The sequence below is a fragment of the Schistocerca serialis genome, chromosome 2, assembly GCF_023864345.2.
Source record: "Schistocerca serialis cubense isolate TAMUIC-IGC-003099 chromosome 2, iqSchSeri2.2, whole genome shotgun sequence".
In the NCBI taxonomy this organism is placed as follows: Eukaryota; Metazoa; Arthropoda; class Insecta; order Orthoptera; family Acrididae; genus Schistocerca; species Schistocerca serialis.
In genome coordinates this window covers 135,973,798-136,000,783 of record NC_064639.1, presented here as the reverse complement: position 1 = coordinate 136,000,783, position 26,986 = coordinate 135,973,798, and the positions used below count along the sequence as shown (strand labels likewise).

General features: G+C 42.0%; 1 protein-coding gene across 1 annotated transcript; it reads right to left on the bottom strand.

Moving 5' to 3' along the window:
* Nucleotides 1–1,266: 1,266 nt before the first annotated feature.
* LOC126456848 (allergen Cr-PI-like) lies at nt 1,267–26,986 on the bottom strand. Its single transcript, XM_050092660.1, has 9 exons — nt 26,830–26,986; nt 19,144–19,277; nt 18,872–19,030; nt 17,226–17,403; nt 9,718–10,115; nt 9,495–9,638; nt 9,271–9,384; nt 7,458–7,773; nt 1,267–1,753 (listed from the first exon to the last, which is right to left on the bottom strand). Exons 1-9 carry the CDS (start codon nt 26,921–26,923, stop codon nt 1,350–1,352), a joined length of 1,941 nt encoding a protein of 646 aa, XP_049948617.1. The 5' UTR covers nt 26,924–26,986; the 3' UTR covers nt 1,267–1,349.

Below are 26,986 nucleotides of genomic sequence, written 5' to 3'. Positions count from 1 at the left end.
CAGGTTGATCAAGAAACGTGACACCAATGGATTTCTTCTTCTGAGGACACTTGGAGTGCCTAGTTACCGAGACTCCCGTCGATTCTCATATGAATCCTGTCGATTGCATGGATGCATCCGCGATATTATTTTAACAATTGGGATTCTTGACCGTGTAAATCGCGCGTTGCTGTAGACTTTGTCGCGATAATTGTAGTCAAATTTTTCAACAGAACCTGAAGGCTACAGTTGTGTATTATTTACGTACTGTACAGTGCCCTGACATAACAGATTGAACACGATATAATGAATGTGTATGACTGCTGTGAAGGTGTTGTATTATTTTGTGTTCAGAGTTTTACTTCTTGGTAATTGTATATTACAAGATTTTTCACTGTTGTGCATATATTTTCAGACAAATAAAGTTAAGTGGGACAACAAACCAAGTAAATCATAATTAGATCATTACTATGTAAGTAGCCATAGGAGATCAAAGTACTTTACAACAAAATACTCAGCAAATATTCCGGAACAGCTTCCGAAACTTTGCGGATTTCGAGTTGACACTGTATATGACACAGAAACAGTTGGTCGCTAGCCCTCCTTACGTGCAGAAGCATGGAAGTGTTTGTCTCCGGATATCCAAAACAAATTTTCCTTATATCGGGATTACGTTCCGTTTAATGATCGGCGTCGCGCTTGCAGTAGTCCTGAACTTTCCAGTGTGAAGCAATTCATTGGACTATAGCATACGGGACTTTTCTTGAATCAAAGCGTAGTTTAACAGTTTTGACACCAGGACAACTCTAACAATAAACAGTACATTTTATGATCAGTAGTTGCTTGTTGTGCGTTAAAGATTTGATAGTCAGTAGCAAGGAATTATTTCTCAAGGAACTCGTAAATCAACATTAGACTAAATTAACAAGACTGAATCAGTTAATCATTGTTGTGAATCGACTGAGAAAGAATTACCGCGAAAAGAAGGAGTAACGTAGTATTCTCGATACCACTGAGACAGAATCGACGCCCTGATGCGTACATGGCGGTCCCGTAGCACTCCAGACCGTGACTGTGGAGCTCGTAAGCAGACAGTGGGTCGATTGGTCCAAGAATGACCCGGGCGTAAATATTCTGCTGTGCTGCAAGACTTCGTCCGGCCGAGACCGTCCGCAATGAAGTGCCTGTAGGTTTTGGATATAGAACTGGAATATAACCTATCGCATCGTACTCAGCAGATAGGTTTTGTTCTACCACGAGAAAAATAAAAATAAATAACAATTCATGTTCCTTTTGTGCAAATTCAAACTTTATTGAAACTCTCACTCCGTCTCTCATCAAATGCTGCAGGTATTAGGAGAAGGGCTCTTTCATACTCTGTTGATCTCATCACCGCTCCTGTGCACCACCACAGCTTCTCCAAAGTATGAGTTGGGCACGTCGAACTCGAGCTCGTTGATGGGCCTGTCGAAGGGGAAGAAGGAGATCTTGGCTCCGATGTCGTCCGTGTAGGGGTTGATCCTGCTGATGGTCTTGTGCGTGAACGGTTTGATGATGACGTAGCTGCTGAGGGGCAGGCCGCTGCGTGTTCCGCGGGGCAGTATCAGACCCTCGGGGTCGCCATACTTCTTCACGAAGTCGTCCACGTACACCTCCGAGCCTGACGTGATGGCCTCCGCAGTGCGCTGGTACAGCTTGCTGTAAGTCAGAGGCAGCTGGCCGTAGTAGTTGAACTGCCTCGAGTTCCGCACCAGCTCGTTCTCGCCCTTTTTCACTGAAACAGAGTACAATGAATGGAAACCTAAATTTATTTTCAAGTACTTTGGAAAATGTATCATCGGCAGTTGTGATTAAACACGAAAGGATGAACAGACATAATCAGCCACAGACAAACATACAGCCATTTAATAACGAAATAAATTACGACCAGTAAAGGAATCTGAATGGGTTACTGGCGTACATTGAATTTACATCAGAATTTCTCTTATGTACGAGGGCTGTTCGGAAAGTAAGGTTCGATCGGTCGTGAAATGGAAACTGAAAATCAAAAATTTTCTATTCGAAACAGTTAGCCGCACCTTCCAGCTACCACTCTAAATAGTCGCCGCCCCGACTTAGATATTTGTCGTGGCGCTGTACAAACTTTCCAGTGCCCTCGTCACAGAAAACAGCTGTCTGTGCTTCGCGCCAACTCTCTATGCAGGTCTGCCTTCCGTTGTTTGTGCCAAAATGTCGTCTTCGTAGCGAGCGGTTCATGTGAGCAGAGATGGGCAACGAAGGGAGCCAATTAAGGGCTGTATTGCGGATGATCAAACACTTCCCATCGAAAACGCTGCACAAGCGTTTTCATTGCCCCTGCAGAATGCGGCTGAAAACTGTATTGAAGAAAGAAACGCATGACATTTATGTTATGTAGGTTGCATAGCTTCAGGCGAAATCTCCACCTGGTCCACATACTTGGTGGGAAACACTGTTATTCTAGGCATTTCTACGTGATCACTTTGCGCTCTGAACTGAAAATAGCGACTTGAAGCGATCGTCAACGCACACTACAGACACTACCCAACAAACACCTCCGATGTAACTTTGCACAATCGGAGTTTCACAGTGGGTTCCATTTCGCTCGTACTCGGACCTTATTTTCCTAATACGCCTCGTATGTGAAAGAGACCTGTAATTTAAGATTTAAGGCGGAAAATTATTTTGAGATGTTAACACTGTACAGGGTAATACTCATTACCATATAAAAGCACCAGAAGAGATGTAGATGATGCTGAGACAAGTAATTTAACACAGGCACATGAGGCCGCAAATGTTGGGAAACACCCCAAAAACAGATGAGCTATATGGAAGGAGGCCCACGCATACGTCACAGCACGTGACACTGTAGGTATTACGAGTGCCAGCAGCCGTCTCCGGCGGGAAACGAGTAACTATTTCAGACGACTTTGATAATTCTTGACTGTGCATTTAAATGCATGAAAGTTCTCGAGAGCTCACTAAAAAAATTAAGAATTTTAGACGGTAACTTTTCGATTATCTACTGATTCCCGGTAGGTCCTGCAAGAAACCGAACGTTCCCGAAGTGTGGCGGAGAAGCCTACTAGTGTCACATGTTTGTTGCGGGGCGCGTATATCTCGTTGCCACCGATATGGTACATGAGACGTCACCAGATGACGTATCTCGCCGTATGTGCGGCGGCTGGGCTTGTGCATCCTACCATCGCCAATGGAGAGAGTGCTACACATCGTTACGCTAGGGTACTCTGTTCTCGTTCTTGCATTATCCGACGTGATACGGTAGTGCTCGCGGTAGACGTAGAACGAGACTACGATGAGTCTGTTTACGTTTACGGATAAAGAGCACCATGGCGCAGCGATGTGTACCACTTTCCCCTACCAGCGATAGCAGGATCGGCGAGACCAACCGCTCCACGTGCTGCGAGTTACGTGTGCGACATGTGTCATCCCCTTTTGGGGTAATTCCCGACATTTGCAGCCCTAGGTGTCTTGTATTAAATTACGTATCACAGTTTTCAAACATTAATGAGAAACACTCTGTGTCAATTGTATCTACTTGTAGTGGTATCCTCCTCTTCTATACTTCAGGCGTGAGACATTTGCCCATTGCAGTTCCCTGACCTTTTCTCCCCTTAAGTTCGTCTCTCATGATTTTGAGAAGCAGTCTTAAAGTACTCATACCGTTAATTAGTCCATTCCATTTGCTCTATTTTCGTGGATTTTATTTCGTATTTTTTTACTGTTCAATTCATACGTAATGCTATCACTCTTAATTTTGTCTAATGAACTGCACCACTTCATTATTCTGAGAAGTCTCACTTCTGTTGCCTGGACACAAGCAGTCACCAACTCCTCAGACACCTCAGATGTCAGCGCACAATTTCATTAACACACGTATGATTAGTTTCAATATGTACATTAACATCACAATTTATCCCCGGATTCAGTGCCCCCTGTTTAATTGCCGGCCGGAGTGGCCGTGCTGTTCTAGGCGCTACAGTCTGGAACCGAGCGACCGCTACGGTCGCAGGTTCGAATCCTGCCTCGGGCATGGATGTGTGTGATGCCCTTAGGTTAGTTAGGTTTATTTAGTTCTAAAGTGTAGGCGACTGATGACCTCAGAAGTTAAGTCGCATAATGCTCAGAGCCATTTGAACCTTGTTTAATTTCCTGGTGACAATAGGCGACAGACTTTCACGTGAGAAACGCATGTTTTGCTATTTTATATCCTTCCGTGATGTCCACGTGGTAAAGGGTCACAGGCAGGTGGTACTGGCCCCTTACCCAGCTAGCATTTATCACGAACCTGTTGCCAAGCGCGTAGTTCCAAGACATAGGAAAAAGGCGCAAGAAGGAAAAAATAACGGACAGGCCAAATTACAGACCACTATCACTAATATCTGTTTCCTGCAGGATCCTTGAACACACTCCCAGCTTGAACGTAATAACTTTCCTTGAGATCGAGAAATCCGGCCGGTGTGGCCGAGCGGTTCTAGGCGTTAAAGTCTGGAACCGCGCGACCGCTACGGTCGCAGGTTCCAATCCTGCCTCGGGCATGGATGTGTGTGATGTCCTTAGGTTAGTTAGGTCTAAGTAGTTCTAAGTTCTAGGGGACTGATGACCTTAGAAGTTAAGTCCCATAGTGCTCAGAGACATTTGAACCATTTTTTAGATCGAGAATCCTTTGTCTACGAATCAGCGCAGTATTAGAAAGCATCGCTCGTGCGAATCGCATCTTGCCACTTTCTCATATGATAGACTGAGAAACGTGGATGAAAGGCAACCACAGATACAGTACCATATTTCTATATTTCCGAAGAGCGTTTGAGAGGGATCTTCGTTGACAGACGTTAAAGAAGGTACTAGCATATGGAATGGGTTCACAGATATGTGAGTGATTCTCGAAGACTTCTTAAGTTATAGAACCCAATTGTTATTCTCTGTATATATAAAGGATTTGGCGGAGCGGGTGGGCAGCAGATTGCGTTTGTTTGCTGTTGCTGCTGTGGCGCACGGCTGTTCGAGGATACAAGGTGGCTTAGACACAATTTCTAGTTTATGCAATGATTGGCAACTACCTCAAAATGTAGAAGAATATACGTTAATGCGGATGAGTAGGAAAAACTAACCAGTAATGTTCGGATATAGCTTTGGTACTGTCCTGCGTGACACAGTCAAGTCGTTTAAATATTTGGGCGTAACGTGGAAAAGCTATATGAAATGGAACGGCCATGTGAGGATCGTGGTAGGGATGGTGGATGGTGGACCTGGGAGAATTCTAGGGAAACGTATTTCATCTGTAATGGAGACCGCTTGTAAGACGCTAATGCAACCGAGTCTTCAGTACTGCTGGAGTGTTTGCGATCCGTACCAGGTGGGATTACAGAAGGATATCGAAGCAATTCAGAGGCAGGCTTCTAGGTTTGTTTCTGGCAGATTCGAACAACACGCAAGTGTTACGCACGTGCATCAAGAACTGAAATGGGAATCCCTGGAGGGAACGCTAAATTTTTTTCGAGGAGCACTATTGAGAAAATTTATTGAGTAACAGCTCTGTATATTAACAGCCGATGTCGAAGTAATTCATAATAATTTATTAGTCGGAAACGAATACAGCTGGCTGCTTCTTATTTAACGTAATCGATGTCAATCTTCGCCAGAGTGATTGACAAAGATGGTACAATGAGGAATAGCCTTCTGGATATTAACTGTTGCTGCAGCGTATCAAAGGGCTCAGTAATTAATAATTTGTAGCTCGAAACATATGCAATTATCGGCTTCTTACTGAACATATACATCCTCTGACGGTTACCATTACGAAAGTTTGCAGTGAAGTCGCCTTAATGGGAATGACGCACTGAATCAGGGTTCGGCGCAGTGATACAGGTAAAAGAGAACACATTAATGTCATAGTTTCGGAACTTTCATCTCAAGCCTCGAAGGCACATAATGGCACACATTCACAGGGGGACCAATATGTTCAAGAATAGACACTGCATCTAGCAGAGTCTTTTACCAATCATGCTGTGATAATGTAACAAAATTAATCTATTGCGCAACAAAGCGTTGTATAACAATTACTTGGTAGAACAGTTTTATACAACAGACTGAATATTCAGTAGCGCTGTACGTAATTTATGCTTGATGTATGGCGCCATAAAGAAACCAACAAATTTATTTCAACTGAGTTACACATAGGTCTCTGTACCAACTTTATAATCAGTAATTACATCAAACTATGCACTACTATCCCATGGCGATACGACCTGTCAAAGCTTTGACGGAAAACAAAGTACTCGAGCAAGGATGTTATTAGCCTATTCGCTAAGATATCAACAACTCGCAAAACTTTTCAATTTAGTCACTGGTATGAGACAATATGAAGAAAGCGAGACAAACAATACAGCAGAGATAAATATCCACGAAACAAACGGAAGCACAATATGGACCTTCACAAAATGAAAATAATCTTTGATACACCTCACTAAAATGAAGTTTACTCGTGTCTTTTTTGAGACCAAAAGTAGATTGCTTCGGACACGAAAGTGTAAGGGTAGGCTATCATGTGCTACTTAATAAGACGATTACAATAAATGTTAGACTTTTCGTCTAACACATATGTAACCAAGCGTTATTTCTGTGAAGCCCTAGAAGTACTTGATGCACTACAGAAGACCTAAGATTCTACTGAGTCCGTTTTAAGCTACATAACTCCTGAATGAATTTTTTGGGCGTAATCTCAAGGTAATGTTCATATGACTGCCGTTCAACTGTTTACATACTAGTTTTAGGCATAAATACTTAACAATAAACGCGCTGTTCTTAAAATCAGAGAGGTGGCACTGTTACTTTACGGAATAACGGAAATGGCATTGGGCACTAATATTGCCTTATGTGTAGCTCAACAAACTGAAGCTGTCAACAGATTAAAATGATATACATCGAGCTAATGATACACGTTTTCTCCTATAGAAGATCTCATTAACAACTGCTTCCCTGCCTGAGCAGCATCTACTGAAAAACACAACTGTCCACTAATTAATTACAACATAGTAGCCATTAAACGCAGTATTATTCTCATATGAAGGCCGGTTTCTATTATCTGACTGTATCAAATTTATTAGAAGATTCGTGTAGATATGCTTTCTGTTGTAAAAATTTTCTTTCATGATGAATGTGCTTGCAGTTATTTATGTTAAAGTTTCTATTTTCGTAGAAAAATTTAGTTTTTGTTGCTAAATGTTAGCGACACCAGTATAAGAAGAATTACGAATGGTATAAATCAATCATTACATGTACAAAAATTCGACGTAATTTGTTATGCCTTGCTCATATACAAGGACGCACTGCATGTATTATGTGACTATTTACCTTCGTAATTTAGCTAAGTGATTTGGTTTCCATAATTGCAGCTTCTGTCGAACATCAGACAAACACAAGGAAATTAATAGACTTACGTTTGAAGACGAATGAGTCAGTGTAGAGCATGTTGTGCCTCTTCTGGTTGGCGGTCAGCTCCTTGCCGTAGACGTCGTAGCGGGGGCCGAAGAAGAAGCGCACGAACACGTCGATGTCCTTGTCACTGGTGACCTTGATGTGGTAGTTGAACGGCTTGTGTGTCAGCCGCTGCGTGCGGGCGACTACATTCAGCTTGGCGCCTTCCTCCACGCTTCCGACTGGAATAGCGTTATTCAGCTCGAAATCGTAGTCGTCGAAGTACGTCACCAGCTTGTCGACGGTCAGGCTCTCGACTTTCACTCCAGGCAGCAGCAGCTGGAAAGAGAGGCACCATGTGAACCGAATTACAAGATCTGCTTCTCTGGAGGCATTTACTGCACATATTTTCGATGTTCTTCAGACGTGCTGTTCCACGCACCAAATTAACTTAAACTGAAACACTGACTTTTAACATAATAAGATGTATAGGCTAAGAGGAACACCATGTGATTAAAAGTCACTTCCAAGAAGATAAATGGGGTGAACCAAGGCTTCACTGGCAACATTACAGAGGTGGTAGTATGGACAAAAAACATGAAAAAACGTCCAGTAAACATCAGCCCTAAGTTCATACCTTAAGAAATATGAACACCTGCTCAGTAGATGAGAAATGTTGCTCATAACTCGTAAGGTAGTCTGTGCACTTCAGAGCCAGTATTTACTAAACACATTCTTCTTCTTGTGATCTATACCGGTACTACCACCTTTCAAATTTGTCGAGAAGTTCTGGTTCACCCTAATTCTTTATGGGACATAATCTTTTTAATCACCCTGTATGAATATTCCTTTTTCTCTTTTTACATTAGCATTATAAATAGTAGAACCGTTATGAATAAAATGAGATGTAAACTGGAATATAAGAAATTTATTTTGAAATCATAATGCTATAACTGAAATGGTCTTACGGATAGCCGATGTGAAGGAGAAAAAAGATTTCCTGCCACATTAAAATAATGGCATATAATGAAAGCTGTCCTAAGACATCGATATGCCATTATATTGCCTGGTTTACATTTCTTAGGGAAAACACCTCTCGTGTCTCAAAATTTCAGTCAAAACTACTGCCTCAATTTTCCGCTAAACATCAGCAAAGAAATTCTTTACTACACCTTCCTGTGCGATGTGTTCATAGAGTTGTAACATTACATACAAATGTAGTACCAGTACAATCGGCTATAAATCTTTCTTCACTAAAGATATTCTAGTTTCACTAGAAATTTAGAGATCACCAAATACCATCGTTTTAAATGTTCAGGTGAGCTGGTCATGTTTGCAGAAACTATATGAAGTGTGTTGATCCTTTTCCACCTCAGTATTCATTTGATCGGGAACAATATTCAAGGGCATGAACTAATGTATTACGAAGTCACCAGCTTATTTTAATTCTAGTGCAAAATAATTTGAATAAAAATCAAATGTTGGAAATGTGTTTGTGTAAACGAGATTAACAGTTTTGTGGCTGACTGCCGACTTACTGTTTTTACATTTCTCTATCTTTTACCGCCTACAGATATGTAACTAATAAGAAAAATTAGGAGCCTTTTGACAGCATCAGACCCAAGTACATTAGTGCAAAGTATTCCTTTAGAAATGGGGTATTGTACTTCTTCTTCATGCAAAGCAATACAAGTTAAAAATTGGTTTTTTAGGATATGGTTGCTGAAATAGTCTGGCCTTGGGTCAAAACCCAGTGAAATAATTACAGACAGCTTTTTCCTGTCTCATATTGACAATAAACTGAGAAAATAAATTAATGTGATCTTTTGTTATTACCTGGTCTCTTGAGTATGGTCCCAGCCTGTCCTTAAACTGATCGAAGATTGATGCGACTCGTGCAGCAACTTTGTAGAATGCAGGGTTGCTGAAGGAAGAGGCTGGGGTGACGCTCTGCAAAAAAAAAAAAAAAAAAAAAAAAAAAAAATCACCTTAAGGAAACATGTACTGACTCGGAGCTTGACATTCCACAGGATGCTGTCAGGAATTAAACCAGTACTTACGCCTGGACCGGCAGCGAGAGACAGGAGGCTTCTGTAGAACGAGCCGTAGTAGTCCTTGTTGATGGAGTCCGCATTGCCTTCCACAATTCTTCCAAGGATCTCAATGCTGAGAGGGTCATTCAGTGAGTATCTTGTGAAGTTGCTCTGAAGAGAGAAAATGTTTTACACGCCACTGGAACGTACAGTCCAACATACCAAATAAGGGTTCTGTCTTTGGACTTACGTCAAATACAAATCCTGCATCGATGGATTCACGAAGCCTCTTCTCCAGCGTGCTCAGGTACTGCACAAGGGGACCCTGAGGGACGACTCCGTTGATGGGCTTCGTGTAGTCGATGGGCTCTACGTCTGGGAGGTGGTTCGACAGCCTCTCCAGGTTGTACCTGCCGACGATGGCCTTGATGCCGTAGTAGAATTGGTCTCCGCGGCGTGTGTAGTTGGCCTGGTTATACTCCGGCATCTTGGCCCAGAAGGGGTAGCGGTAGTGCATGAAGTCCAGGTAGGCGTTGAGGCCCACGTCCTCAGTATAGTACGAGACCAGCTCATCGGCGTTGCGAGCGAACGGCTGCCCGCTGTAGTTGACGCGGATCACGTATGGGTTCTCCTTGTTGAAGGCCTTGCCTGTTGGAATTAACACAGTGGAGTTGGTTGGCTACACTTCGCAACCACATTGTCATAGTACTGTTGGTTTTTAATTGTGTCAAACAAATGAAATAGTCTGCTAAGTTGTTCATCTCAGACATTTTGGGAACTGTTCAAGGCGTCATAACTATCTTTTCATCCAGATGGATTGTGAGAAGTTCCTCATTAAACGATGTGTGGTCTCTGTAGCTACTGCGTTGTTACAATTAAAGTGATGGGAACAATTAGCTTGTACTGGGTGGTCATAAGTAAAGTGCAGCTACTCATAGAGATCCAGTAAGAACTATAATTATATGGCAGCAAAACTTGCTAGATATTCTAATGCTTTAGTGTGGAACTGATTTGCGCTGAAAAAAAGTTAGTTCCAATTTTGGCCACTAGGCGCAAACATTGTGCTGTGAATGCAAGACAGACGTATAGAAATGTTTCCATTTGTAATGGATTATTAACAAGACATTGACGGAATAGGTCAAAGAAGGGAGAGAGGCATGGCTTTCACATTATCATCAACTGCTGCATACACGGGTGTTCAATGAGAGCACTAGAGAGGTCGACGAGAGATGCCGTACAGTGTCAGATTTGCACCTAGTTGCCAAAATTGGATCTAATTTTTTTCCACCGAAAAGGGGGTCCCCATTAACGCACTAAGCTATTTACGAAGTTGCGATGCCAAACGGTAATTACAGCACACACAGGACCTCTGCAACTGCACTTCACTTACATCCACACGGTATAAGCTAATTGTTCCTGTTAGATCCTAGTCACATACATGCAGTGTAGTAATCGTAACTCTGTCTTATCATGTGGAACGTTCCTTACCAGACACAGAAGTTTATCAGTTCTGTAAAATTAATTACTGTAAGTTCTGCATCCCGAAAAAATCAGTCGACGTTGCAAAATTTTGTAGTAAATGTCCCAAGCTTGCTCAACACTCACGTAACTGCCTTTTCAGGCACGCAACTGGGTGAAAACTCAAATTATATTCAGTGAAACTCAGTCAGTCCGTAACATTTTGGGTACTTCAAAATCTTGATACGCTTGACGTCGTCCAAATATAAAACATCACCTAGGTCATCATTTAAGGTAATACAACAGTTTCATAGCACCATTCTCGTTTTTAGGACTGTACTGTACAGATTCACTTCACGGCCTCCTCTCCTCCAATGCGAACACACTCCTCGCTCTCGAGAACCAGATCGTATTTGAAACTTCCTAACAGATTAAAAATGTCTGCCAGACCGAGACTCGAATTCGGGACCTTTGCCTTTCGCGGGCAAGTGCTCCACCAACTGAGCTACCCAAGCACGACTCATGATCCGTCCTCACAGCTTCAATTCCGCCAGTACCTCGTCTGTTGCTTTCAAACTTTGGTAGAGCACTTGCCCGCGAAAGGTAAAGGTCCTGAGTTCGAGTCTCGGCCCAGCATACAGTTTTAATCTGGCAGGAGATTTCATATCAGCGCACACTCCATTGCAGAGTGAAAATCTCATTCTGCAGATTGTATTTCCTCGACAGTTATAGAAGCCTTTTCACTGAAATTAAGCGCTTTGGGTATCAGTAATCTTACTACCTACTTTTTGCATTTCGTGTCTTTGCAAAAACAATAATTTGACACTTAAGGCAACATATATTTCACTGTGAAATGTGACTGTTTCAACGCCCTTAACTTGTTGTTCGAACTGTTTTAACAGAAATTCTCTGAGATATTTAACAGGCATACAACGACAAATCTTCTTTGATATTAACAGAAATAAGGTAGTGAGCAAAAACTTTTGTACTATCGATACCAAAGCCAAAAACGTTTCGTTACTACTTATGTAACGGAATTCGGAGCGGAACGCGATACCTAACGTTTAACAATGTTTGTAAAATAAAGAAGCACAAGAAAATATTTCTTAAGGTTACTCGACAATCAGTTAAAATTGTATGTTATGTATTATTTTCTATTTTTTTTTCAAAGAAACGTTTGCATATTTCCCGTTCTAACGCACCCATGGAGCAGAATGAGATAAGGCACTTTTTCTGAAATTATTGCATAAAAGTTGAAATTCTTTGTGAAGTCGCTTGAGAAGTAAGACACAAAGAGATTTAATGGACTTTAACGTAATCGTTAATAAGATGATTATATGTAAATGTCATTTTGAAAAACGTACAGTTATTTTTAATATTTATTACCAAGTTACCGTTTATGTTACTTTACTAAATCCTACGGATCGTGCACCAATTCTTGGCTTCCGAATAGGCGACATAGGATGCCTAATAGTAACTCCTATAACCCAGTCCTGTTCAGCGACACAAGTTCCTTTGTCATTTCTTGTGCTAGCTGATAGGCTGATGATCTGACAATGAGATGTTTCATCATTTGACTAAGAGTTCTGACCCCAATTGATTGCAGGTGTGCTACCACTTCACCTTTTTGTTCTGTATTGAACACGTTTTTGCATTTCACATCTGAATTGACAACCCGATAGTTGGGATTATTCTTAGCTTTGCGAATGTACTTTTCCATCATGGCTTATAAAAACATAACTGGAAACGTGAAGTACAACCATTTACTTATTTACTTACAAGTCGCTCTCCAACACAAGTCAAAATGGCTGTTGCGCCTTCCCTTCGATTCAGAGACTTGGCTGCATATGTCTATCATTCATGGCAGCTTTCTCACTTCTAGAAAACAGTGAAAACTTGTACCTAGCTATCCCATTCTGCTCCGAGTTCCCGTACGCGAATCTTGTGCAAGTACCTAACTGAACTAATATACACGTACCTACTGCATTCGAAGATATCTTCTATATATTTCCACGTATGGCCAAAAGCTACATTCTTAACCGAAGTCACTAACGGCCATGACAGAACTTCAGGACGGAGGCATTGGTCACAAACACCACTGTCTGAGTGTGGAACAGACTTCAACTTCGAACACTTGTGCTGCATGGTAAGGACTTATATATAAAATCTGTGAAATGTCGCATTTACGCGCTTGCGATAGTGAGCTAGTTACATGTAAAAAGCACAGAATGAGCTGACGTACCAGTTAACAAATTTTAGTAGGAGCGGAATTCTTACCACCGCCTTTTTCAAATTTCATCTTGTGTTCCATCTCCAAAGGTCTCTTTGACGTGTAATCCAACGTAAATGTTCATTTTATTGAAAGAAAGTTTGCGATACCCCACAAAAAGTTTGCAGTAACACTTCCCTAAAGATTTTTCATGTCGAAGTTGAATGCCGAAGAAACAAGAAACGGTGGGTAGTGCTGTCTTGATTATAAGTGGAAGAGTCTTCGAACAGCAGTGAAGTCAACGTCATTATATAGCATGCGACTAGTGCTTTTTTATTTATTTTTGGTAAATTTGAGCATTAATTACAAGAGTGTTTATTATTATGTTGGCTGATACAACAGCATTAGTGTAAATAATGTGATTCTTGCGGCTGCTGCCTGCTTAACAAATTCACAGCACAACACAAAACCTACTTCGACCCAGAATCGTCTAATGGCACCAGTATGGTGACACTTCGACTGCAGCAAGATGAAGATACGGTCAACTATGAAAGGTAGAAACAGGTATTTCTCAGCATATCTTGCCGAATGAGTTTTCCGGCGGTTGACCATAAATGACAAATCAGACCCTTACGGTAGTTACAACGGAGAGATCTGCACCATCGGTGGTTTTAAAATAATCTGAATCATGAAACTGACTTAGCTCTTATAGAGCCCACAGTCATTTCACTGACAACTAAACAATACTGAAGAAGGTATTCCTCTCCGCAAATAGTAGAGAGCTGAGATGTGTGTTAGAGCTGTAGGTCTTTCAGTATCCTACACATCAAGAATTAAGCTGTTTCTGGGTAGAACAAAAAAGACTGGCCATTTTCGTTGATAGCAATAATGTTGATAAGATTTCTGAAACAGTCCACCTTGTCCACGTTGGTATGAAATGTTAGGTATAATGGTAAAATAACGATAGAGCTAAAAAGCAGTTCGTAGTCATCCATTCGGTGAACAATTCTGTCTATAACTATTTGTGTCAGTAGATTAATACGGAACTTAACTGATAATACGCTTTCGTTGCAGTTAAATTATTTTCTTCATAATTGTCATTCGACAAACTAACAGAAATAAATTTTAGATTACAAGAGACTGGTGCAGGTTCCGCTACTATATACTCAACTGCTGGAAATCTATAGTAATAAATACTGCCTTGTTACGTCAGGTCTTTCAAATATGGCTGCAATTATGGAAATGCATGGAAGCATTTGAAATACACTCCTGGAAATGGAAAAAAGAACACATTGACACCGGTGTGTCAGACCCACCATACTTGCTCCGGACACTGCGAGAGGGCTGTACAAGCAATGATCACACGCACGGCACAGCGGACACACCAGGAACCGCGGTGTTGGCCGTCGAACGGCGCTAGCTGCGCAGCATTTGTGCACCGCCGCCGTCAGTGTCAGCCAGTTTGCCGTGGCATACGCAGCTCCATCGCAGTCTTTAACACTGGTAGCATGCCGCGACAGCGTGGACGTGAACCGTATGTGCAGTTGACGGACTTTGAGCGAGGGCGTATAGTGGGCATGCGGGAGGCCGGGTGGACGTACCGCCGAATTGCTCAACACGTGGGGCGTGAGGTCTCCACAGTACATCGATGTTGTCGCCAGTGGTCGGCGGAAGGTGCACGTGCCCGTCGACCTGGGACCGGACCGCAGCGACGCACGGATGCACGCCAAGACCGTAGGATCCTACGCAGTGCCGTAGGGGACCGCACCGCCACTTTCCAGCAAATTAGAGACACTGTTGCTCCTGGGGTATCGGCGAGGACCATTCGCAACCGTCTCCATGAAGCTGGGCTACGGTCCCGCACACCGTTAGGCCGTCTTCCGCTCACGCCCGAACATCGTGCAGCCCGCCTCCAGTGGTGTCGCGACAGGCGTGAATGGAGGGACGAATGGAGACGTGTCGTTCTCAGCGATGAGAGTCGCTTCTGCCTTTGTGCCAATGATGGTCGTATGCGTGTTTGGTGCCGTGCAGGTGAGCGCCACAATCAGGACCGCATACGACCGAGGCACACAGGGCCAACACCCGGTATCATGGTGTGGGGAGCGATCTCCTACACTGGCCGTACACCACTGGTGATCGTCGAGGGGACACTGAATAGTGCACGGTACATCCAAACCGTCATCGAACCCATCGTTCTACCATTCCTAGACCGGCAAGGGAACTTGCTGTTCCAACAGGAAAATGAACGTCCGCATGTATCCCGTGCCACCCAACGTGCTCTAGAAGGTGTAAGTCAACTACCCTGGCCAGCAAAATTTCCGGATCTGTCCCCCATTGAGCATGTTTGGGACTGGATGAAGCGTCGTCTCACGCGGTCTGCACGTCCAGCACGAACGCTGGTCCAACTGAGGCGCCAGGTGGAAATGGCATGGCAAGCCGTTCCACAGGACTACATCCAGCATCTCTACGATCGTCTCCATGGGAGAATAGCAGCCTGCATTGCTGCGAAAGGTGGATATACACTGTACTAGTGCCGACATTGTGCATGCTCTGTTGCCTGTGTCTATGTGCCTGTGGTTCTGTCAGTGTGATCATGTGATGTATCTGACCCCAGGAATGTGTCAATAAAGTTTCCCCTTCCTGGGACAATGAATTCACGGTGTTCCTATTTCAATTTCCAGGAGTGTATTTTAAGTAATTGTACAGCAACTAACTGATTCCTTGTACATATATTTATCAGTAAACAGCATATTAACCTATGCACAGTGTTTGTCGTACAGGTAATGGAAATTATTATTGTGTGGTATGAGCCTGGAGTTGAGGACGGCGTTGCTAAACAGGGGGAAAGTGCATCTGCAATTACTGCAAGTGGGTGCACTGAGTACATAGTTGCTCATTGTATGTACCGTGTGCGATTAGTATAGCTTCAAGGCAGATGCTTACGTATTGTGTTCATTACAGACACTATAAGGAAGAGGAAAATAGTTGTGGACCTCTTAGAAGGCTCCCTAGTGACAGTAAGGAGTTTGTTGTTGTGATCTTCAGTCCTGAGACTGATTTGATGCAGCTCTCCATGCTACTCTATCCTGTGCAAGCTTCTTTATCTCCCAGTACTTACTGCAACCTACATCCTTCTGAATCTGTTTAGTGTATTCATCTCTTGGTTGTCCTCTACGATTTTTACCCTCCACGCTGCCCCCCAACGCTAAATTTGTGATCCGTTGATGCCTCAGAACATGTCCTACCAACCGGTCCCTTCTTCTTGTCAAGTTGTGCCACAAACTCCTTTTCTCCCCAATCCTATTCAATACCTCCTCATTAGTTATGTGATCTACCCATCTAATCTTCAGCATTCTTCTGTAGCACCACATTTCGAAAGCTTCTGTTCTCTGCTTGTCCAAACTATTTGTCGTCCATGTTTCACTTCCATACATGGCTACACTCCATACAAATACTTTCAGAAGCGACTTCTGACACGTAAATCTATACGCGATGTTAACAAATTTCTATTCTTCAGAAACGCTGTTCTTGCCATTGCCAGTCTACATTTTATATCCTCTCTACTTCGACCATCGTCAGTTATTTTGCTCCCCAAATATCAAAACACCTTTACTACTTTAAGTGTCTCATTTCCTAATCTAATTCCCTCAGCATCACATACCATTATCCTCGTTTTGCTTTTGTTGATGTTCATCTTATATCCTCCTTTCAAGACACTGTCCACTCCGTTCAACTGCTCTTCCAAGTCCTTTGCTGTAGTTACATGAAATATAATTACAGCGAAGAGGAAATTACAGACTCTTCCGTCACAGCAGCACGTGGTTAACTTTTTGTGTATTTGTATCAGCTAGAACCCTGACATTTAAATTGCCTAGGAGAGTGTCTAAGTCTTAGAATTAATAATTATTTTTCTTTACTCACAATTACGACAGTGGGTATTAAAAATAATAAATGCTAATGATGATGGGAATGCCGGAATTTGTAAGCGGCTTATCTCTGAATAGAAACGTGACTAATATGACCAGAAATGCTCGTACCGTACGAGGTGTTGGCATACAGAGTAATTAACGGCTCCAAATTGTTGATGGTACCTTGCAGGGCGGCTTCCCACGCCTCCTTGATGACCTCTGGGCTGATGTACAGGTGCGGGTACAGCTCGTAGAAGGGTGGCAGCACCACGTCGAAGAGGTCCTCGCGGTGCAGCTTGGCCACGTTGAGAGCGTACACGAACAGGCCCTCGTTCAGGTGGTCCCTGGCCCACACGGACGTCTGGAACCGGACAAGCCGTTATCCTAGACTAGAATGACGCACGTAAGTAGGTCTGTATTCACAAGCCGTCAAAACACTGCTCCATAAGTCGTGCAGAATGTTTCGTAGCGATATTACTTTACCAATAGCGACGTCTACCCTCCGATAGTTTGTGGAAGTTGGATGTCAGTATGATGATAAAGTAATAATAATACCAGAAAGTGAAGATTTTTCGAAATTCCAACAATAAACGGATAAAATAATGGATGAAAGGTTTTTGACAACATCTCGCTGTTAAGGTAATGTCCAAAATATTCTTTAGCTCCTCGGTCAGAAATGTAAAAATCCATACTTCAGTATTTTTGAAAATTTCGTCACTAGGGGGGTAAAATGGTGGATGACGGTTTATTTCGAAAATAAATCATTATTAAAGTATTACTAACGGTATTTTAAAACTACGTGTATTAAACTTGTATTTGACTTCTCAGTTCGTAATAAAGAAATACATGTTTCAATGTGTCTGGACATTCAACAACCAAGTATTGAAAAGTGGATGAATTTTTTATGAGAAAATTTCATTATGAAAGCATTTGTAAAATGAAACGCAAGAAAATTAGAATTTGGCTTCCTCATTAAAAATAGAGTATACGAGTCTCAGTGTTTTTCGAATTTCAATCCCTAAATCTACTTATCTATGTTCCCCTTTGTGCATTCTTTTAAATACCCCGAAAGAACGTAAAATGAACCAACCCACTGTAAGATATTGCAACATGCTGCCAGATGCTTTGTCGACTTGTATCGTAAAAATCGCAAACGACAGAACCTGTACGTTATAAAAACAGTAATGTACGATAATGCACAGGGTTGTGTCGTTTGCGATTTGTATAGATTGTCTACGTGTCCATTTAGTGTTGTCTCTCGATTCATTACAATCATGAAATACTTACACTGTGAAAGTCTCTCAATAGCTTTCTATTACGAAACTACTGAGTTATTTGCTGGTATTTAGGTTCTTATATTTGCGTGTATCAAGACCCGCTGATTCATTCATTTCACTGAACTAGTGTCTGATTCACACAGGTCAGAATTTGTTTATATAACTTCAGATGGAGAGCATTTCTAATGTTTCACAGCTCTTTTTACCAAATCATGATGATGGGAAATGCATCTCAAAGTCTAACATAATGCATAATTCTCGTATAATAATACTATAATCGTTACCACGAATCTATGGTGTATAATACCATGCATTTCTTTTTTTCGGTTCCACTTTTAGTAAGCAGTTGATTAGATACAAAAAAGATTCTGAAGCTGCTGTCTTACCAGTCCTTTACGTATTTTTCTACCTGTCCTTTACGTATATTTCAGCGGAAGTGTTTCTGTTACACTAATCAGCCTTTTTACTGGTCCAGTGAACTTAAATTGTGGTAACTGGTTTTGGATGTCTTCCTTTTAACACCATTACGTGATGACACTGTATCTTACTCACCTTGTAGAAGGTCTCGAAGTCATTCGCCTGGTACAAAAGGTCGACAAGAGCCTTGGCCTGGATCTGGTCCAGCTTGTTGTAGATTGAAAACTGTTCTCCACGCTGCTTGAAGTAGCCATGAGTGTAGTAATTCACGAACTTCTTGACGAGCTCTGGATCCTACAAACGAGAGAGAAGCAATGGCTGGTAATTTGTCTTAGTGACGATTACAACAATTCCAACAGAGGGTTCTAAACCCACAGCCACAAGCCTTTGATTAAAGTGTGATTTACCTTGAAGTTGTTGACATTCTCCTCAAGATTAAACGTTTCCGAAATAACCTTCTGCTCGGGATCTACAGTGGGTTGTCCGACATGCCAAAAAACTTCCAGCAGTTTCTTCTGCCTCAGAAGGAAGTCCTTGTCCGCTACAAGAGAAGACGTTCCAAGCACATTTATTACTGAAATTCAATTCTACTTGGCATTGATCGAAATAATTAAATCACATAACGATCTTTCTATTGTCAGCACAGTTTAAAATACATCCAACCAATTGCTGTAGTATTAAGTTTTTATTCTTGATTTACCGTAATGATTCTTATTAGCACATCGGCAAGAAAAATATTTGCCTGACCAAACTGAAAGAGTATTCTGCAAAATTAAAACGTGCTACTCAATATTCACATCGGCCCTCAGCCATACGGCCACTTCCCGATGATGCTTCTCCACTTCCTAAGCAACCATGTGATTGGCCCATTGATGTACAACGTATAGAGGTGCTATACAATAGCAGTGGGAACGAAACAGCAATAACAACCAGTACAGCACGTTAGTCCGAATCCGGAGTATTTGCCACCACGATCAGCATCACCTCATCGCATTATGCGAGGCGAATTCTACGACCTCTGTCATAAGTATAAATGTAGATGTAGATGTAGATGTAGAAGGGCTTGAATTTGTCACAGGCACAAACTAAGTTTTTGTCTACGCGACTGCAATGGTGGAGTTTGCCCGTGCAGGATGATGAAGCTACTTTAGGTAGGAGCGCCACAGTGAGACAGGAAGCTTTTTGTCTTCCTAGTCTATATGCTGTAGTGACATCAGTGGTTTGTTTGGATTACTGCTTCGTGTGCGCAACACTGTGGAATGAAAACTCGTTATTGATTCCTCGGAATTAGGTTTATAGGCAGTCCTCCTTCAGAATGGTAACTAATACCGGTCAGTTCCAGTCAGATACTTGGTTATCAAGGAAGGGTCTTATGAAGCTATGGGCGATTTGCTCACTCACTTACACTATCATACGCATAACTGGAAATTCTGTGCAGATCTGAAAGCAATTGGACTACTAACTGGTACGCAACCAGGATGCACGATAACTACTGCTTTCTGTGCGAGTGTGACGTTCACACCAAGCAATAACATTATGTACGTAAATACTGACATAAGCGAAACGGCTTCCCTCCAGGAAAAATGAGGAGGCGTTATTAAACCCTGAAGATGTGTATCTCCCACACCTGCATATTAAAATGTGGTTAATGAAGATGTCTGTAAAAGCGCTGGACAGAAAAGGGGAAACTTATGCACAGCTGATCACAATATCAGCGGTGCAAAGATTAAAGCGAGAGTATTTATTGGTCCCCAAATAATACGAGACCTTATGCTAGATACAGGCCCCCAAATACGACACCTTATGCTAGATACAGATTTCACCAACTCGTTAAGTGACAATGTAAAAGATGCATGGAGTGTCTTCAAGTCGGTGTGTACCCACTTTCTTGGAAATCTGATGACTATAAAGAGATCCTAAATAACGCTATGTTTCCAACGTATTAAGTGTCATACATCACCAAACTTACTTTTCTTTGATTGCCAACTTGACGTTTTCCTTCAGAACGTGGCGGATACAAGTGATGAACACGGGGAAAGTTTTCACCGGGAAATGAAGTAGTAACGGAAAAGGGGTTTGTGTGGCGGAGGAACTGCAGCGTGCTGGCAGAATATTGTTCTTCTTTAGTCAGAGACACTGCATAACACTAATGCAAAAGATAACGACCAAAAATGTCCTACTAAACTTATCCTGGAATGAAATATTTGTCTTTCCAGTGTTTCAAGATTATAGATTTTTCATAAATAATAAAATATCTACTTCTGGAAAATACATGCGGTGCTAATTTATTATTTTCAAATACTGATTCACCACAATCATTACAAGTGAAAAATTCATAATTTTATCGAGCAGGCAGACAAAAATCAAAAATTTGTTGGGCAGTGTTATAGGAGAATCGCACGAAGGGATGCATTCGCCCACTCTTCATGCCAAATTAGTGTGAATACTCAACCAATTTCATTGCTATCTTTTTACCAGCCAAAGATGATAGAGTTCTGTGTGCGTTCGCACGGAGCGGTCTGTTCTGTACTCTACTGGGCTGATGCAATATTATTGCCGTTTAACACAAGCCATGTTCTTAAGTGCACAAAACTTTGGATTTCAGTTACCGGAATTACCTTTCGGTCAGAAGTACATTCAGCAAAGAACATACTTCTATGACCATACTGAGCGTGAAAACTTTAGAAAGTTTTGCAACATCTGAACAACATAAAAATTCGATTACAGAAGCGAATCAGCGGGCGCTAAGCTAGTTAGTGATAAGGGTGAAAGTTGTTTATAAATAACAGAAACCTGTTTTGTATAAAGTCGACTAAATTTTGAAGCAATTTTCGATATATTTTTGTTTTGCGTATATGTAACTACAAATTTTTTGAGGAAATTGCCTTTTCTAGTACTATTTGATAAATATGTGGTGTGTTTTATTTTTACTTCAAAATTCCTCTCTTTCGCGTCACACATGACCAAGTTTCAGATAAAACTTGAATTAATCATTGACCTTTTCTATTTTGCTACAAATATTGTTTATTTTTCTGTAACGGACAGGAGGATAACTACGTAGAACAAAAATATTCCATAGCTTACGCGGCCCTTTATGTATGCTCACTCAGGTTCTAGATGGTTCGCCGCGTCCAGTTACCAGGGGAATCTACATCTACATGTACATCTACATGATTACTCTGCAATTCACATATAAGTGCTTGGCACAGGATCCATCGAACCACAATCATACTATATCTCTACCATTTCACTTCCGAACAGCGCGCGGGAAAAACGAACACCTAAATCTATCTGTTCGAGCTCTGATTTCTTTTATTTTATTTTGATAATCATTCCTACCTATGTTGGGCTCAAAAAAATATTTTCGCATTCGGAAGAGAAAGTTGGTGACTGAAATTTCGTAAATAGATCTCGCCGCGACGGGAAAAAAATGGCTCTGAGCACTATGGGACTCAACTGCTGAGGTCATTAGTCTCCTAGAACTTAGAACTAGTTAAACCTAACTAACCTATGGACATCACAAACATCCATGCCCGAGGCAGGATTCGAACCTGCGACCGTAGCGGTCTTGCGGTTCCAGACTGCAGCGCCTTTAACCGCACGGCCACTTCGGCCGGCGCGACGGAAAACGTCTTTGCTTTAATGACTTCCATCCCAACTCGCGTATCATATCTGCCACACTCTCTCCCCTATTACGTGATAATACAAAACGAGCTGCCCTTTTTTGCACCCTTTCGATGTCCTCCGTCAATCCCACATGGTAAGGATCCCACACCGCGCAGCAATAATCTAACAGAGGACGAACGAGTGTAGTGTAAGCTGTCTCTCTAGTGGACTTGTTGCATCTTCTAAGTGTCCTGCCAATGAAATGCAGCCTTTGGCTCGTCTTCCCCACAATATTATCTATGTGGTCTTTCCAACTGAAGTTGTTCGTAATTTTAACACCCAGGTACTTAGTTGAATTGACAGCCTTGAGAATTGTACTATTTCTCGAGTAATCGAATTCCAACGGATTTCTTTTGGAACTCATGTGGATCACCTCACACTTTTCGGTATTTAGCGTCAACTGCCACCTGCCACACCATACAGGAATCTTTTCTAAATCGCTTTGCAACTGATACTGGTCTTCTAGTACGTTATATTTATTTATGCTCAGGATCAGACGCCAGTCCGTATACTAAATTATCGATGTTCTGTATGCTTCTCTTTGCTGGTGTTGAAAGCTTCCTACAGCCGAGTTCACAATCTGGGAATAATGTCACGCACCTTCCAACATTACAGAGTAGATAATACTATGTATTGTAAAGACCCTTTCACACTCTATTGGGCTACTCCTGAAATTAACTTTCCTTCTCTATATATGATTATTCGCGATCAAGTGTACGGCGGAAGGTTGATGGACCAACTTGAAGACTGTTTGCCCATGGTTACACTCTCAAGCAGCATGTAGCAAGAATGAACACAAGTCTTTCTGTGCGAGCTCTGATTTCTCTTCTTTTTTCACGACGTTCGTTCCTCTCTATGTGGGTGTCAATCAACAGAATATTTTCGCATTCAGAGGAATTTCTTGAAAAGACCTCGCAGCAACGGAAAACGACATTGCTTTGATGATTGGCACCCCGGGTTGCATACCATGTTCTTAAGACTCTCTCTCCTATTGCGCGATGATACAAAATCAGGTGCTTTTTTTATCTTTGTTATGTCCTCCGTTGAACCTATGTGGCAAGTATCACACACAGAGGAGCAATACTCCAGAAAAAGGACGGAGAAGCGTAGTGTAGGCTGTCTGTAGGAGATTTGTTGCACCTTCTATCTGCTCTACCAATAAAGCAAAGTGTTTGATTCGCCTTCTCCAAAAACTTTTCTATGCGTTGGTTTCTCATAATTGTAATTCCTATGTGTTTATTTTAGTTATCCACAATTAAATTTGTGCTACTGGTGTGTAATTGAAGATTAAAGGAATTTTTTAGCATTCATGTGGACGAGATCAAATCTTTTGTTATTTAAGTTTCATTACTTTTCAGATTATGTAAACGACAATGTAATCTGCAAATAATGTAAGAGCTAGAGTTATCATACGTCCGAGATTATTAGAACAGTCATTGTTTTCTAGTGTTGACCGAGGTAATAGCCGAAGTTGCAAGAACGTTTGGGTCTTGAGAATTTTATGACTGGCGAGAGCATTTCTTAACATTCGAGCGACATGATCGACATCATGTTTCCAAACATTCTCTTACGTCTGTCCGTCTCTTAGCCCACCTTACAGTAGCCGCTGACGTTGATTGAGTGGCAAGGCTATTGGTTCCCCCACAATTGGTCGTTTGGCAGCACAACATGGGCAATGTGCTTATGTTGCTTTCGTGTGTGAAGTAAATACTCTAGACGTTTTTTTATCATTTTATCTATATTCGTTTCTTGTCTCATCATTTGGCAATGGGCAAAATAAAGTGCGTGTTTAACGTTAAGCGGCAACAGGAAACAAAATAATGAACGTATGTAATGGCAGTAACAAGGAACTTTTTTATCACACACTATTTGATGGAGAATGTTCTGTTGTACGTAAAGAAAAGGCTGATATTAAAGACCATGTGAAAACAGCTTAACCTATTAGTGCTATTAATGCGACTGCTTCATCAAATATAAGAGGCTGTTTAAAAGAAAAAGATGGGAATAACAGTGATCTGGAGTGTGCTGTTAAAAAGGCAATATCTTCATGCCACACTGCCCGACACGAACTTAGCTTCAAAAATTCAGACTGCGCATCTAGACTGGCTAAAAATTTATACCACCCAAATTTTTCACTTGCTATAAGCACAACCGAGACCATTATAGTTAACATTATTTCGTCATTTATATTTGATAATGTGTTGCGTTCTTTGTACGACATTAAGTGTGTAGCAGTAACAATGGATACGTCAAATAAAAGTGAAGTACTACTTGCTCCGGTTATTGTAAGGTACTTCAGACTGAAGCAGCGAATTAAAGGTAAACTTTAAATTTCGATGAACTGTGCTGTAAAAGTGCTTAAATTTTGACTCAGTACCTTTTGCAGGCTATGAATAAAAAAGCTTGAAGTTTGTTACATTACGAATAACAACTGTGTGGAACATTTGGACTGCAGAAAGGGTAGACTTCCAACACCCTCTGCTAAACATATTCTTGATGGTACAAATAATTCAGACTTTCTTGTTGTGAATTTCATTTTCAAAAAAGCCTTGTCCAATGATAACTACATCTGGATAATTAATATTCCAGAAATCTTTCAAAAATATGTCCTAGGTTAGACCAGGAAAGTATACTAATATGCCCTAAATTCCCCGGCGTTCACCATGGAAGTGTTTTCGTCCATTCCCGAACTACAAAAACGATTTAGGAGATAATCTGAGCAGCCGTCTTAGATTGTGTGGAGAAGTACTCTCATTTACCGTCTAGTAAAGCCATCAGAAGATCGAGACCAATTGGAGAATGACTTAGACGCGATATTGGAATGGTGCGAAAAGCGGTAATTGTCTCTCAGTACGGAAAAATCTGAAGACATCCACATGAGTAAAATATAAGTCTGTTAAATTTGGATTACACGATAAATCACACAAATTTAAAGTCGTTAATTCGAGTTAAAACCTAGGAATTACTACTGCGAACATTTTAAGTCAAAACGATGAGGTAGATCATATTGTGGGGAAGGCAAACTAAAGACTACTGTGTACTGGCAGAAGACTTAGGAGAATCGTCAGATGTACTAAAGAAACTGCCTGCACTACGCCTTTTTGTCCTCTGCTACAGTATGGCTGTGCTGTATGCGATCCTTACGAGACGGAGACACCGAAAAAGTTCAAAGAACTGCAACCCGTGGTTTACCATCGCAAAAGAAGGGAGAGAGTGCCAGGGGTATGATGAGCGAGTGTCGATGGCAATCAACAAAAGAAAGTCGTTTTTAGTTGCGGCGAAATGTTTTTACGAAATTTCAAACATCTTTGACCTCTGAATTTGAAAATATATTAATGCCGCCATCCTACATAGGGAGGAATGAGAGAAATCAGAGTTCGTACAGAGGTTAATTTTCTCCACGCGCTGTTCTAGAATGGAACCGTAGGGAAACTGTCTGAAGGTGCTTCGATAAACCCTCTTCCAGGCACTCAGGAGTGAATTGCAGAGTAGTCATCCAACTGTAGATGTAGATGGATGGATTCTAAAACAATATTACAGGCCTATGTAAAAGGGATACTAAGATTGTGTTCTAAATCGTTTAAATAAATTAAGAACCAGAGGGCAGGTAATGATTGCGCGATGGGACACATAACCAAAAGAGGTTGGGTCAGTGGTTAGCATACTGAATTCGCGTTCGGGAGGACGACGGTTCAAACCCGCGTCCGGCCCTTATAATTCAGGTTTTTGTGACTTGCCTAAATCGCTTCAGGCAAATGATGGGTTCATTCCTTTGAAAGGGCATGGGCGATTTCCTTCCTCGTCCTTCCCTAATCCGAGTTTGTGCTCCATCTCTAGTGACCTCGTTGTCGACGGGACGTTAAGCACTAAACTGCTCCTCCTCCTCTAGACGTAACTTCGATTTCACTGGGTGAATTGCCGTATTTACTACGTACTGTGACCGAACGAGGCGGCGCAGTGGTTAGCACACTGAGTTCGCATTCGAGAGGACGACGGTTCAATCCCGCGTGCGGCCATCCTGGTTTAGGTTTTCCGTGATTTCCCTAAATCGCTCCAGGAAAATGCCGTGATGGTTCCTCTGAAAGTGGACGTCCGACTTCAGTCCCCATCCTTCCCTATTCCGATGAGACCGATGACCTCGCTGTTTGGTCTGCTCCCCCAAACAACCCAACCCCAAGCCAAGCACGTGCTGTGACCTTTCTCGCAGGAACTCGATTTCGTTCCGTTAAGAAGGATGGAACAAAACCACCCTTTTACACCACTACCTAGTGATATACAGAGTTCAGTGTAGACTGAAAGGTGTCCGTGTAAATCGAACACGTAGGCGCTTGAGAATACTGTGTAACTTGTCTACAAGGCGCGTTCGGGTAGCCCGTCAGAGAATATGGAAGGCATTCAGCGCGAGATACCGGATTGCTGTTACTCACCAACGACGTGCGGCTCTGGGTTGATGGTGGCCTGGGCGAGGCCGACCAGGGCGCACGCTGCGATCAGGAAGGTGGCGGTTCCCCTGGCGGCCATGTCGTGAGTTCCGGCTGTCCAGGCGGCCGCCGCGCTTTTATACTGTACGCCGCAAGCCTGCCG

Coding starts and splice junctions, on each gene's coding strand:
- LOC126456848 (XM_050092660.1), bottom strand. CDS start 26,923: ATGGCCGCCAGGGGAACCGCCACCTTCCTGATCGCAGCGTGCGCCCTG. Junction 17,404..18,871: donor ACTTCGAGACCTTCTACAAG/GTGAGTAAGATA, acceptor GTCCGGTTCCAG/ACGTCCGTGTGGGCCAGGGA. Junction 9,385..9,494: donor CTCTCGCTGCCGGTCCAGGC/GTAAGTACTGGT, acceptor TTTTTTTTGCAG/AGCGTCACCCCAGCCTCTTC.